This window comes from Polyodon spathula, chromosome 13 (assembly GCF_017654505.1).
Source record: "Polyodon spathula isolate WHYD16114869_AA chromosome 13, ASM1765450v1, whole genome shotgun sequence".
Lineage (NCBI taxonomy): Eukaryota > Metazoa > Chordata > Actinopteri > Acipenseriformes > Polyodontidae > Polyodon > Polyodon spathula.
This window is the reverse complement of record NC_054546.1, coordinates 19,862,152-19,877,687: the sequence shown is the minus strand read 5'-3', so window position 1 is coordinate 19,877,687 and position 15,536 is coordinate 19,862,152. Positions and strand designations below refer to the sequence as shown.

Here is a 15,536-nt window from a genome sequence, read left to right as displayed (position 1 = left end):
GGCACCTACACAGAATGTATTAACTTAAAACACATAAAAAGGAAGAACTAATTATTAACTATTAAACATCAAGTAATATTTTATTTTTATTTTTTTACTATGCCGTATGTACAGGATGACAGCAGTACACAGGATATGATGTATTGTAATTTTAATTAATCCTTTACTCTGATTGATTGATTTCTCTTGCAGGATTTGCAATCTAAACCAAGACTAAAATACTAAATAAGTTCTAAGAAACAACAAATAAAAACCACATGTGCGCTTTTCTTTTAAGGTAAAATGTCTTTGCTATAACCAGTCCATTTATTTTCTTTTACAGAGTGGGTACAGCTGGCGCCAACCCTATTTTCCAATTTTATTCCCAACATCCTTCCACCAGCACTGGAGTCAGAGCTGTCAGTGTACGCAGCGCAGGACCAGAAACTTCAAAGGGAACTAATGCAGAACGGTTTTACCAGGTAACCACGTGCAGTTAGATTGACTTCAGTGTGTTTGAGCAGTCTGAGAGTATGTGAGCTTGTGAGAGAGAGAGAGAGTGAGTTTGTGAGAGAGTGTGTATGTGAGTGTGAGAGAGAATATGTGAGTTTCTATGTGTGTGTGTGAGAGTGAGTATGCGAGTTTGTCAAAGTGTGAGGTTTTGTGAGAGGGTGTGCACTGGTATTCACAAGGTTTACGATCACAGGTGTAAGAGGTTTGATTTCTTCTTAAATAATTAATCTTCTTCAGGTAAGGTTAATCAAAAATGGTTTATTCAGGAATCAAAATGCAAGCAGGAACAAAGCAAATCAAGGGTGATACATCAGTGATCTCACATACAAGTCTCAGCTGATGGTGTTCTGAGCTGGCATCAGTGTAGATGTTAGTTTCTGAGCTGAGCTGACCGAACCTGACCAAAGAAATTACTTCGTACAGCACAAATATACAGCTAGCTTATGTAATTTCCTTGACCAAATTTGGTCTTATTTCCCTAGCATGATGCATGCTGTGAGACAAAAAAACCAAGATAACAAGTTAGATTTAAGAACAATGATATTAGTTTTGCTCAGTTCCCACAGGCAGCAAATCGCTATACCCACACATCACAAGGTCGAACAACAAGGCTGGTGATTGCAAACGGCTGATGTGCACCAGCTATGTACAGCTTACTTTTAAGAGTTTATTAACCCTGTGTTGATTCAGAGCTTACATTAAATACAAGACAGACAGTTTTAATGCTTTCTTTACCATTTAAATGGGAAGCATAAGTAACAATAATATAATGGAAAAGGAACAAAGACTGATGAAACAATAAGGACAATTTACCTGGAAGAATGTGTTCACTGCACCACACAAGGTACGTGGTTATCAGAAAAAGCTTACGTGTTCCAATAGTGTATTATGCGTTCTGTGACACTTACCTAAAGTTATAGCATGTCACTTTTAACAAAAGTCAGTGGTTTGCACATAGGCTCAAAACAGCTTATTAATTTATGTGAACACAAAAGTGTTATCTGTCCCGAGGCCACAGCTGCACTGAGAGTTACAGATGCACAGATGAGGAGCTTGATCTGAGGAAAATAATTCTCAGAATTCAGTTGTTTAATTCAGTTTAAACATACTTTGTTGTACAGCATTATTCCTGCTATATAAACAGAATACACTGTGACCCTTTGTAGCATTCTGTGGTTATTTCACTCATCAGGATAGATGTTAACAACCTCCATTATTTACCCCTTTGGTTATCCTCATTTGAAGAACTACAGTACTCATTCATAGTGTAACATCTATTTTTCAATTCAAAATGTATACTTTTTATAATGGTGGATTTAAAAAAAAAAAAAATTGTTTATCACCCTTCTAAAATATTGATATAAATAATATTAAAAAATTCACAGTTTGTATGTACGATCCACAAGGATTACCTTGTTCTTTTCGTTATACATCACAATCGGCAATCAAAAGTCTAAAGATTGTTAGAATGATACAGAATTCAATTTTGAGGGATTTGGGATAATCTAAAAGTAGTATTTCATGTTTGTAAAACAGTGTTTTTTTTTTTTATTGAAATGTAGCTACCCAATTGCAAAATACAGAGGTTATGTAAATATTATAGTTAATAGTTTATGTTGTATATATATCAAGGTGTATGACTTTGGCTGGCTGTGTGTAAGCTTCCCCCGAGACATAAATAAATTTGATCTGCAGGCATTTTTTCTCATATGCCACAAAGAAAACACATTGAGAGACTTCTAGTGGAAAACTGTTGAGAGAAATACAAGTAAATAACTTCCGTATTCACTGCACAAGTGATTTTTTTTTTTTTTAAATCATTGAATCATGGAATCTTTCTTCCTGTCATTCAAATCCAACAAAAGTGTTTGATCAAAGTAAATGTAAGGTTATTCCTTTACTTACTTTCTTTCTTTCTTTCTTTCTTTCTTTCCCATCATAAATTGTGCTTGATGTATCAAAAAAAAAATTCCATTGAGATTCATGGAGTGCTGTGTTTAATTCACTCACGAGGATGCCCATAAACAGCCCACTCGCCTCCTTCTCCAGGGGCTTAACAGTGAACTGGTTCTTATTTTTTGTACTTCCACAAACATGCAAGAGCACATGATGGGAGTTCTATTGCTGTAGCTCATGTGCAGCAGGTCACAGGCTCAGGTAATCCTGCTGACCATGCTTGGCATTGGAACCCGAGGGAGGAAAGATACTGTCATCTCCTGAGGACATTAAATAAGAAAAACAGTCGCATTGACTTTTTGTGTGCAATACAGGCCTACCTTCAGCTCTGTACACTGGGACCTTTTCATAACAATGTTAACTGAATGTCTTCAATAAATAGCTTCTTTGATTTGGACATCAGCATTACTCTCACTAACTTAGTTTAAATATAGACCTTGTTTTCTTAGTAAACACAGCACTTCACAATTAACATCCTGGTCCCAGAACTGTCTGTGGGTGTAGGCATAGTGCAGCTCTAATATAAACAACATGTTACAATGACTAGAGCAGAACAACATGCTGACTAATAGACAGCTTGTAGATCATTGGATGAGCTCATAGGTAGAGCTTCATTATCAAGATCATTGGGTGAGCTTGTCTTCGACCGTTTTTTATTAATCTTTTCCAAGGAAATTGTCATGGAATTCTGTTTAAAGAAGCTGCCATAATAACATTAGAGAGTAAGTGTTAGAATTCCCATTTCTTTTTCTGTCCCATTACCTGTTTTCTAATAGGAAATATGTTACACTTGCACCTCATGGGTCATTTCACATTTAGTAGCATCTCCTGGGTCAAAGCATGTCAGTCAATAGGGGAAGCAGCTGCTCGGTTAATGACAGGAAAGAAATTGTTGAAGGAGTGGGCACAATTTTGAGGTGAAATGACCAAGCCAGTGCAACACATTGTGAAAGCATTGTTTGCAAACAGAGATTCATATAACCCTTTAAGGTGCAAGGGACATATGATACTAGCTTTGTTATTTTTGCAATGAAGTGCACGAAACAGATTTAAAATGTACTGACAGTTTGGGTGTGCTCATCCAAATTGTCAGTTTCCTCATGGTACTTGAGGCACTCTCAAGATCCCCTTTGAACAACCATGTACCATAAAGGGAAGATGATTTGTGTGGTTCCTTTTCTTAGATAACTGTTTTTCAGTACTCTAACAGTTTATGGTTTATGCTGTGAAATCTGTGAGTTTTTTGCAGATTGTAGGTCAAGTATATCAATGCACATAAAAATGCGAATGCGTAACGCAAAGTAGAGAATTTGCTTAGCTATGTCCATGAAAAATGCCCTCCCAACACTGTAAATGTAGGATTTATTTTACGATTTAGTCCTGAGCATGAGACGGGAGAGATGAGGGTTGAGCAGAACTTTATCAAGGTCTGAGTGGACTTCTTCAGTACGGGTGCACCAGGGTTCAAGGCTTGCTTAGCATAGCGTTCGATGTACTCGCCTGGAAATGATTATTGACCCTCCCATACTGTATGGAAAGCACAGGTCTGCCTTGGAATTTGGTTAAACATGTCTTCTTTACAAAGAGGCTGAGTTGGGATTCAATGATTGCTTGCTTAATGTGCCACTAGCCCAAACCTAATCTAATCTCAAAAATGTGAGTCTAACATGCCTGTGATTTCCTTTGCGGTCTCTGTTGTGACTGAGCAGTTTCATGTAACATTTATCAGAGCTCACCGCTTTCAGAACCCACTCCTCTTGTGAAATGTACCCCTTAGGTTTTCTGAAAGCAGAGGGGTAAAGCAAAGAGAAAGGCTTTTCAGTGTATCAGTGAAGCATAAACTGTACGCTTGTTGTAAGGTCAGACAATTCCAATATAAAATCTTTAGTTTTAGTTTTTTCACAAAGAAAGTTTTGACTGGACTGCAGCATTAACTTATGATGAAAGTCAGGTTTGTATTCAAATAGGTTGTAAATTGTGATACTAGTATGTCGTGTCTCTTGCATAACGCACATCCTGCTTCTAAAATTGGTAAAAAGGTGCACGTTATATTCTTAGCTACAGTATCTACCTCAGAAATAATAGCTAATCTAGTTCCTAGTAATGTATGCATATGCATTGCTTATATACATTATAAACTAGTTCCTATCAAACCACAAATGAATGTAAAAGAAAGGCAAAAGCATTTTTCTAATATTTATACTTGTTTTTGATGATGTGCATTATCTTTGAGCACACTGTGTTCTATGCGCATATTTACATTCATAAAACATGTTGTTTATTTTAATGGAAACTGAAAGCAGTTTCCATGATGGTGGAACTACTTTAACTAAAACTTCCATTAGGCAGTACTTCAGTTGAAAATTCTTTTAATTTTAATAGTATGTTCAATGAACATTTTGTTTTTGTTTTATATTGTGGGCTGTTGCTTTGAAACATTATCAATCATGTGGACACAAAGTGCAGAAACATAATAATAATGCAAATGTATGTCTCTGCCAGAAGCTTACAAGGAGCATCAAAGAATTTCTTTATACAGAAGTCGCATACATAATAAGTATGAAATTAAAAATAAGAAGGTGGGAAAAATCAGGGAGCCATGCTACAATATCATTTGGGGTTTACCGGAATGACATTTTTCTGTGCCAGAAACAAAAAAAAATGTTTACCACATCAAAGCACCATATCTCACCAACAGTAGGGCATAGGAAGGGGAAATTGCATACGGTTGTTAAGGGAACCATGGGGACGCAAATGCCTCAGTTATACATGTGTCACTAGTGGGCGTCACTAGTTACTGCTGTGTATTTCCATACTACAGTACTGTGGGTAAATAGTTCTGTCACTCGCAATGCAGCTCAGTCAAGCAACATGTGCAGAGAGGTGAACTGGTCAAGTTTTTTTACAGCAAAGGAAGCAATGTCGAGGTAGCTGTCATTGAATACCGTAGAGTGCATAACATCGGCAATAGGCCATGTTCAAGAGTTGCTGTTCATAAATTAATCAAAAAAATAAATAAATAGGAAACATGTTGTGAAAAGCCTAGTAGCGGCAGACCACCGACACCAACCGAAGTTGTCGCTAAAGTCACGCGTGTACTGAGGGAACCCTTGCACAATTCCACACCTCAAGGGTGCCACTGTCCGGGAGGTGGCCAGCACACCTGATGAGATGTGTAATGCTGCTGTAATGTCTGTTGCCACACAAATGCAGTTCATTCTGGATCATGGAGGAGCACATATTGAACACATATTGTCAGAGGTAGGTCATAGTTGTGCCCCCTGGTGACAATTTATAAATGTGGCGTTTGCGGACCCATGGTTCCCCTAACTGTATGCAATTTCACCTTCCTGTGCCCTAACCCTAACCCTATGCCCTACCTTTTGAGATATGGTGCATTTATGTGATAAACTAACTTTCTAATCACCCTGCTTATATTCTTTTTATTTTCGTTAATTTTAGTTAACTAAAACTTTACTGTTTTAACTTTATCTGATCTTTGCATTTGTTATGTTAGTCCATATATTTAAATGTATAAATTAAGCAGAAAAACAACTTCCCAGGCTTTTTAACCCGAACCCTTTTAGTTCTTTACTTTTTCTTTTAACTTTATAGTGGGGCATGCAGCCACATCAAAGATAACTTGAATTAAAAGTGGTTGTTGCTTCTGGGTACTTATTGATTTCCTGATTTTCTTATTGAACGATGACCTTGTCACCTTCAACACAGGAAGTGAATAGGTACCAGGATTACAAAGATGACAATGGGCCAGTGATGAGTTTGTTCTGAAAAGAAGTAAGAAATTGATTTTAAAATGTTTAGAATGCCATGGCATAAAAAGCTCTGCCAGGAACCTAGTCAGGTGTGTTTGAAAACTGGGCTAGATTAATGTATTGATAGGATGTGCCAGAAAACACACTGCAGTTTCTGATTGTGGGAGATCAAAACAGATCTGTCTCATAAGTCTCAGGCAAGAGAAGCCTGGACTTGCGGCATGAATTAGGAGAGTGTCTCCAACTTATGGTCCCGTTACCTGACAATTTTAAACTTGTTTTTCAGGGGCGACCAGTCGCGGAAAAGGGCCGGTGAAGAGCTAGCCTACAGTAAGTAAAATCCAATCCTGTCCACTTTAATGATGAAATAAACAACAAAGACTGAAACAGCAGATAGTGTTCAGACTTTGTTAGTGTAACCATGTTCTCACTAGTTCTTCTCTTGTGCAGTGTGTACAGTACAGCTGCTAACTAGCCAGTTGCACATGCTACAGGAATCTACAGTGTGGTGGCAAGATTAGTGGACTTCAGTCAAAGTGAAAATGAAGTCTGGAAAAACTTGTTTGAAATTGTTGCCACATTTTTGCCATGTTTTCAGCTAATGTTAACAGATCCCCCGCTTGAGTTACCCTGTAATGACTGCACACAGCCGCTGTTGCTAGGCAGCCATGAAACAGCTTCCGGGAGCACATCACCGGCTAACTTTAAATGGGTAAACAAATTAATATAGCAAGTGCTGAAAAGGAACTTTTAGTAACATTAAAATACAATGCTAATTTAGCTTTATATTGAGTATAAAGACGTAAGGTAAGCAGAACACCGCAATGACACAGAAAACAGTGTGAAAGTATTTTTTTTAACTCTCTGGTCTGCAGTACAATGTAAAACATCTACTGCAGGGTGACCACCTGTCCCTAATTGCGCGGGACAGTCCCGAAGTGTAAAGATCAAGTCCCGGTTCCGAGCTTAATGCCTCGGGGACGGCATTTGTCCCGAATCCATAAACACAGTGCAGTCTTACAGTTTAGCGCCACAGTCAAACCATAGCATATCTGTTTATAGTGCATCACAGCACCGCCGCTGCTGCATTATTTTGCTCGGCAGTTAAACAATTAAAAAAAAAAAAAAAAAAAAAAAAAAAATGTATGTATATATCCAAGCACGGTCCCAGAAATCTTTCACATGGTACACACAACTAACCACACCGATATCTCATCTCATCTCATGCCGATAACGACTCTGCATCAACATGCTGTAAAGTGTTTCAGTCAGAGTACTGCATTTCTGTTCTTTCCTGAGTTTCCCTTTTGAAAAATGAATAAACACAGCGCGCTGCCATAAAGACAGAAAAGCAACTACAGTGACAACCAAATAGTCCACATAGTTGTCCCTGTCCTCCCTGTCCCCTCATGCTCTCAGGGGGAAACAGTAAAAAAAAATGTAAATAATGTCCCGTTTTTGCATTTTGAAAAGGTGGTCACCCTAATCTACTGTTGACTTACTGTGAATGGGTGGAGTAACGTCAACATTAGCACTGACCATTAAAAGTACAACCAGGTATGTTTCTTGTTTTGAATTATTTACAGATTATTGAATAAACCAAGTAACTTGAACAGTGTTTGGACAATGTTTGTATACTCCATGAACCCGGCCGGCTCCTCCGAAGAGTGAACTTAAATTTTATTGGCTTACACTTTTTATGCTGTCTGCTGTAGTACACATACATATTTGCCTTTTGTTCTTTATTTTGGGTATTCGAATACACGAAAATGTTGGCCCCTGTGTATTCAAATAGGCAGAGGTGAAAAATCTCTGCTGATTGGAGGTTTTCTGCTTTTACCCGTCTGATGCAGATCCAGGGGGAAAACTTTTTCCCCATTTTTATGATGATTTTATTTATTTATTTATTTATTTATGTTTAATCTTTCATTTTTTTGAGCAATTAACACATTTGTGACAGTTGATGAGGTTGTTTTTTTTTTGTTTATATATATATATATATATATATATATATATATATATATATATATATATATATATATATATATATACAGTGCCTTGCAAAAGTATTCAGACCCTTGACCAATTCTCTCATATTACCGAATTACAAATGGTACATTGAAATTTCGTTCTGTTTGATATTTTATTGTTAAACTCAGAATCAATTATTGTAAGGTGATGTTGGTTTTATGTTAGGAAATATTTTTAAGAAAAATAAAAAACTGAAATATCTTGCTTGCATAAGTATTCAACCCCTGTGCTGTGGAAGCTCCCAGTTTGCACCGATGAAAGAAATTGCCCTAACGAGGACACAATTACCTTACCATTGGCCTCCACCTGTGAACCATTAAAATTGCTGTCACATTTTCTGGATAAAAACCCCACTGTTGAAGGATCATTGGTAAGGCTGTGAATCTGAAGGAAAATGAAGACCAAAGAGCATTCTACAGAAGTTAGAGATAAAGTAATACAAATGCATAGATTAGGGAAAGGGTACAAAATAATATCCAAGTGTTTGGATATCCCAGTGAGCACAGTTGGATCAATAATCAGGAAGTGGAAGCTGCATCACACCACCCAGGCACTGCCAAGAAAAGGCCGTCCCTCAAAACTCAGCGCTCAAACAAGAAGGAGACTTGTGAGAGAAGCCACAGAGAGGCCAACAATCACTTTGAAGGAGCTACAGAGTTCAGTGGCTGGGAGTGGAGTAATGGTGCACCAGTCAACCATATCAAGAGCTCTGCATAACACTGGCCTGTATGGGAGGGTGGCAAGAAAGAAGCCGTTACTCAAAAAGTACCATCTGAAAGCACGTCTGGAGTTTGCCAGAAAGCATGAGAGTGACCCAGCTGCGATGTGGGAAAAGGTTTTGTGGTCAGATGAGACCAAGATAGAGCTTTTTGGCCAAAACTCAAAGCGCTATGTGTGGCACAAACCTAACACTGCCCATGCCTCAAGACACACCATCCCTACAGTGAAGTATGGTGGTGGCAGCATCATGCTGTGGGGATGCTTCTCATCAGCAGGGACTGGGCATCTTGTTACAATTAAAGGAAGAATGGATGGAGCAAAATACAGGAAAATACTGCAAGAGAATCTGCTTCAGTCCGCTAAAAAACTGAAGCTTGGGAGGAAATTCACCTTTCAGCAGGACAATGATCCCAAGCACAAGGCCAAAGCAACATTGGAGTGGCTCAAGAACAAAAAGGTGAATGTCCTACAGTGGCCCAGTCAAAGTCCTGATCTCAATCCCATTGAGAATCTGTGGCACTATTTGAAAATTGCGGTCCACAAGTGTCGTCCAACCAACCTGAACAACCTGGAGCAAATCTGCCAAGAAGAATGGGCCAAAATCACTCCGACACTGTGTGCAAAGCTGGTACATACTTACCCCAAAAGACTTAAAGCTGTTATTGCAGCGAAAGGTGGCTCTACCAAATATTAATGTGTGGGGGTTGAATACTTATGCAAGCAAGATATTTCAGTTTTTTATTTTTCTTAAAAATATTTCCCAACATAAAACCAATGTCACCTTACAATAACTGATTTTGAGTTTAAGTGTTTTAAAATAAAATATCAAACAGAACGAAATTTCAATGTACCATTTGTAATTCAGTAATATGAAAGAATTGGTCAGGGGTCTGAATACTTTTGCAAGGCACTGTGTGTGTGTGTGTGTGTGTGTGTGTGTATATATATATATATATATATATATATATATATATATATATATATATATATATATATATATATATATATATATATGTATATGTGTGTGTGTATATATACATATACACACACACACACATATGAACAAAAATATAAACGCAACATGTAGTGTTGGTCCCATGTTTCATGAGCTGAAATAAAAGATCCCAGAAATTTTCCATACGCACAAAAAGCTTATTTCTCTCAAATTTTGTGCACAAATTTGTTTACATTCCTGTTAGTGAGCATTTCTCCTTTGCCAAGATAATCCATCCACCTGACAGGTGTGGCATATCAAGAAGCTGATTAAACAGCATGATCTTTACACAGGTGCACCTTGTGCTGGGGACAATAAAAGGCCACTCTAAAATGTGCAGTTTTGTCACACAACACAATGCCACAGATGTCTCAAGTTTTGAGGCAGTGTGCAATTAGCATGCTGACTGCAGGAATGTCCACCAGAGCTGTTGCCAGAGAATTGAATGTTCATTTCTCTACCATAAGCCACCTCCAACGTCGTTTTAGAGAATTTGGCAGTACGTCCAACCGGCCTCACAACCGCAGACCACGTGTAACCATGCCAGCCCAGGACCTCCACATCCGGCTTCTTCACCTGCGGGATCGTCTGAGACCAGCCACCCGGACAGCTGATGAAACTGTGGGTTTGCACAACCGAAGAATTTTTGCACAAACTGTCAGAAACCGTCTCAGGGAAGCTCATCTGCGTGCTCGTCGTCCTCACCAGGGTCATGACCTGACTGTAGTTCGGCGTCGTAACCGACTTCAGTGGGCAAATGCTTTCACCTTCGATGGCCACTGGCACGCTGGAGAAGTGTGCTCTTCACGGATGAATCCCAGTTTCAACTGTACTGGGCAGATGGCAGACAGCGTGTATGTCGTTGTGTGGGCGAGCGGTTTGCTGATGTCAACGTTGTGAACAGAGTGCTTCATGGTGGCGGTGGGGTTATGGTATGGGCAGGCATAAGCTACTGACAACGAACACAATTGCATTTTATCAGTTTGAATGCACAGAGATACCGTGACGAGATCCTGAGGCCCATTGTTGTGCCATTCATCCGCCTCCATCACCTCATGTTTCAGCATGATAATACACGGCCCCATGTCGCAAGAATCTGTATACAATTCCTAGAAGCTGAAAATGTCCCAGTTCTTCCATGGCCTGCATACTCACCAGACATGTCACTCATTGAGCATGTTTGGGATGCTCTGGATCGACATGTATGACAGCGTGTTCCAGTTCCCGCCAATATCCAATAACTTTGCACAGCCATTGAAGAGGAGTGGGAAAACATTCCACAGGCCACAATCAACAGCCTGATCAACTCTATGCAAATGGTGGTCACACCAGATACTGACTGGTTTTCTGATCCACGCCCCTACCTTTTTTTTTTTAGGTATCTGTGACCAACAGATGCATATCTGTATTCCCAGTCATGTGAAATCGATAGATTAGGGCCTAATGAATTTATTTCAATTGACTGATTTCCTTATATGAACTGTAACTCAGTAAAATCTTTGGAATTGTTACATGTTGCGTTTATATTTTTGTTCAGTATATGTATATATATATATATATATATATATATATATATATATATATATATATATATATATAAAAAACAAAACAAAAAAAATAAAAAAATAAGGCACAATTTCATTAAGTCGGTTGTTTTTACATTACGTACCCCATTAGTGTTTGCAGACGACTGTCTTGGCAAGTTGCTATTTCATTCGTCCACAAACAAGTACTGTGAATTAAACAGTTATGGTGCAGTTCTACTGTTCACATTGCAGAAAATGGCGAACATAATGGAATGGAAGGAGGGTGCTGATGTAAAGTTAAGAGATATATATATATATTTCACTTGTGCAGCGAGCAACATTGTTAACAAAGCCTATAGACCCCCCACTCTCCTGGAATAATCCATACATTAGGCAGGTATAGCTCGCCTTCAAACGGTGAGCACCACCTCTGCCTTTATTATAAATGCTTTCCTGTTAAATATACACTGACGGTACCTGCGTACCAGTTATGCGAACCACAGATTATGGATCAAGAGGGTACAAAGCACTGGGAAGCCATATTCTCTGCAGAAAACATGTAGACATAATAAATACTTGTCGCAGTAACTACAGCTTGTCGTCTGCATTTTCTTGCGACCTGATGTTGATGGAGACAAAGATGGTGATCCAGCAAATTATAAAAGACACCCCATGTTTAAACAAGCATCTTTTGAAAAGCAAGAAGTTGCCAGAGATTTGATTCCCATAGAAAAGTGAAAAATCAAGAGGTCATTTTAAACTTTATTAATAGAATATATATATAAGATATATATATATATATATATATATATATATATATATATATATATATATTTTTTAATTTTTATTTTTTTCAACACAGTACCATGGACTTTTGTTTTTTTTTTTTATTAAACTTACATGACATAAGCAAGTAGTGTTGTTTTTATTAGCACTATATTTTCTTACATTTTTTCCATGATAACATAAAATAAAGCAGAAAACTTTGTGCTTAAAATAAACATTTACAATATCAAATGCTTAGTATTGCAAATAAGCTCAAAGTCGTGGATGATTCCCACCAGTTGAAGAGCAGAAAGCCCGCACAAAGTATTTTGTGTGGCTTCTTTTATAGGTTCAATGATTATTATTATTATTATTATTATTATTATTATTATTATTATTATTATTATTATTAAAGCTCAAAAAAACAGAAGGGAAAGGAAGGTGCCACAAAAATAGAAACTAACAAGAACAATTGACCTTTAACAATTAAAAGGGAGTGACTTTCTGATGTAAACAAGTTGCATTTGAGATACAAAGGAACAAGAACATTAAAAGAAAAGCCATTCTGTACAACATTTAAGCCCTTTTGAACAGGTAAGAAAAAACAGATTTCACTTGAAACTAAATATATATTTTACCTCCACTTTATTTGACTGGATACTTTCATCAAGTTTTACTTGTCAAAAAAAAAAAAAAAACAAAAGAAAAAAACACCTTTTACGTAGTTTTGCTTGGCAGGTGCTGTTTTGTTCACTGTCAAGTATTGGCATCTCTGGGTTTGCATATTTTAGTTTGCATATATTGCAGTAACAGAAAATCTCTTGGAAGTAAAATAAACCTGGTGCCCCATCACTTAAGGAAAGGAGAGATATGCTCTTTTGTGCAGTAGAATGTGTGTTATTCATTTAAGACATTTTTACATTGGTTTCCTTTGCATGATATGTTTTTGATAGTCATTTATAAATTCTGATTGATGAACAAGTGTGAGCATGGGCGTGTTTTACACAAAGTACAGTTCCAGATATAAAAAGAATGTAATATGAAGATTTCAATTAGGGTTATATTAAGCGTAACCATTTTCAGGAATAAGTGTTGTGTTAGGCTTTTAAATGAATATCCTGGTTTATCAATAGCATTTAACTAAGCCATTAAATACAAGATTGGTGATTTGGTACAGTAGCCATTAAAAACAGCCTGTAAAATACACTCTGTAGATATTATTCAGTTATTTTTTTTTTTTATTTGACTTGGTTGAGGACAATTGATCCTGCCACCACAGGTATACATTTACATCCTGTGTAATAGGTATTTGTTCCCTGCCTGAACCCATGCATGTAGCTCTACAATGCCGATTCCTGGTACCTGCTACATGCTGAATGTAAAGCCATGAGAAGTTTCAGGCACCTGCCAGTATTATTTGATTTGCAGGAAGATCCTTGCAGACATTGGACTAACGAGGCAAGCCCACATTTAGTTGAGAACATCTCGGTCTGTTTTGGCTGCCAATACTATTCAAGCCACATAAATGTAAACCACTTTGTAGTCGATACAGTGCTGCCGAGTTTGTCACCTTCTCGTTGTCAGGGGGCTTGGCAGTCGAACTGTTCGGCTGAGATTTCAGTCAGAATTTCAAAACAGCACCAAGTGCCCTGAAAGATGAAGCACAGCAACAAACCAAGCAAGTCAAAATGGTGTGATAAATGCATATATACTTTATTCTCCAATATTTGTTTATTTTTTAAATCTGCTTTACATATATCATTTGGTAGCAGGATTGCAGCCATAATCCTATTAATTGTGCAATCTTGAAGACCTGGGCAAAACAACAAGGGACATGAGAAAGTTAATATAATGTACAAGGTGCCTGTCCTAATCTGAACTCTTCCACTGTGCTCCTATTTCAGATGGGTCCTCGTCTTCTTATGCCACCTCCAGAGGGTACAGATAGGGGAGATATGCCAATCTGACTTTTTCTGCACAGCACAACTGGATACTGGGAAGAAACTCAGAACAGAGAACTGATTGAGGCCCTGGAGAGACTCCATTCACTGAGCTCAACCAGAGAAACAGGAATCGGTGATGCTGTGCTCTGTTCTTTAGTGTCCTAACAACTGGACTCCTGATAAGACTGCTGGATTTTTTTAGTGGATTTCTGAGGGTTTGCAGGGACTGTGGTCGGTGTGGCCAGTGATTCGTGGATTTAAATATTTTAATAAAATAAAACTGCAGAGAAATCGCAGATAGCCAGCTTTCTGGAGAAAAATGAAATCCTGTAAAATGTTTTTGTTTCATTTTTATTTTGGAGGGAGGTGACTTTGTAACGAAAAAAAAAAAAAACTGGTCAATTTAAATCAACAGTACTCTTAACATCCATACTTTTTCAACCATAGCCTCTCTGGATTTTTCTTGTAATAAAAAGAAAGAAGATGCTTAAAATGCTTTGGAAGCTGAAAGAGTTGCAGTGACGTTTCAAGGTGTACGAATTTGCCTTTTGCTGAAGAACTTTCAATCTGTACTGTCTTTACAAGTAACACAATGGCATCCTCAATGTTTTCTCCCCTTATCAACAGTGGAAGCAGCAGTGTATCATGTGACTTGTGATGTAACTTGAATTGGTTGATAATGGATAGAAGGCACAAATGACCAATTAGCGACTATGTTCAGCTTCTTAGCTCTTTAGTGGTGTGTTATTCAGCTGCAGCACATCCTGCACTGAGGTTCATTAAAACATGGTATTCGTTTCCAATGTGCTTCATGATTTTTATTTTATTAATTTTTTTTTACACATATATATCATAAAAATGAAAATTGTACTCTTAAGCAGTAAGACCATGATTACACCTGTTCTTCAGGGTTTTATTGATTTTGTTATTCTTACTGTAATCATTGTAAATAGTTTTTCAGATTTTATGATGTTTTGCTTTCCTTCTGTTTTGCTTTTAAAGCTAGACATTCTTCCTGAATTACTTTGTGTTTGTTGTTCCCTATCCACAGTGGTATTAGAACTACCTCTGTGGGTAAGACTAGATATTTCAGAAGTTAGTGACATTTTGTTTTAAGGTGCTTTCACTGAGTTCTGGAGCTGCTCATCAGTTCTATTTGCCTGCCTCCAGATATATGTAACCAAGGCTAGATAAACCAAAAGGGCACGAGCCAGTGCCACTGCTGTGCCTCAGGTGATGTGCCACATTGAAACCAAGTGTTCAGCTTTGCTTGCAATACACTACTGTGCACTAGACAGTGCTAGTACTTACTTATAGTGGAACCTCAGTTACGAAC

The 15,536-nt window shown here is 37.8% G+C and overlaps 1 protein-coding gene across 1 annotated transcript in view; it reads left to right on the top strand.

Moving 5' to 3' along the window:
• Window positions 1-15,003, top strand: part of LOC121326128 (CDK2-associated and cullin domain-containing protein 1-like) — an 87,013-nt gene extending 72,010 nt beyond the window's left edge. The window contains exons 7-9 of the mRNA XM_041269306.1: window positions 323-461; window positions 6,508-6,551; window positions 14,162-15,003. Of these exons, the coding sequence (XP_041125240.1) occupies window positions 323-461; window positions 6,508-6,551; window positions 14,162-14,205 (227 nt within the window). The 3' untranslated portion in view covers window positions 14,206-15,003. The remainder of the gene's footprint in view (window positions 1-322; window positions 462-6,507; window positions 6,552-14,161) is intronic.
• The last annotated feature ends 533 nt before the right edge of the window (window positions 15,004-15,536 follow it).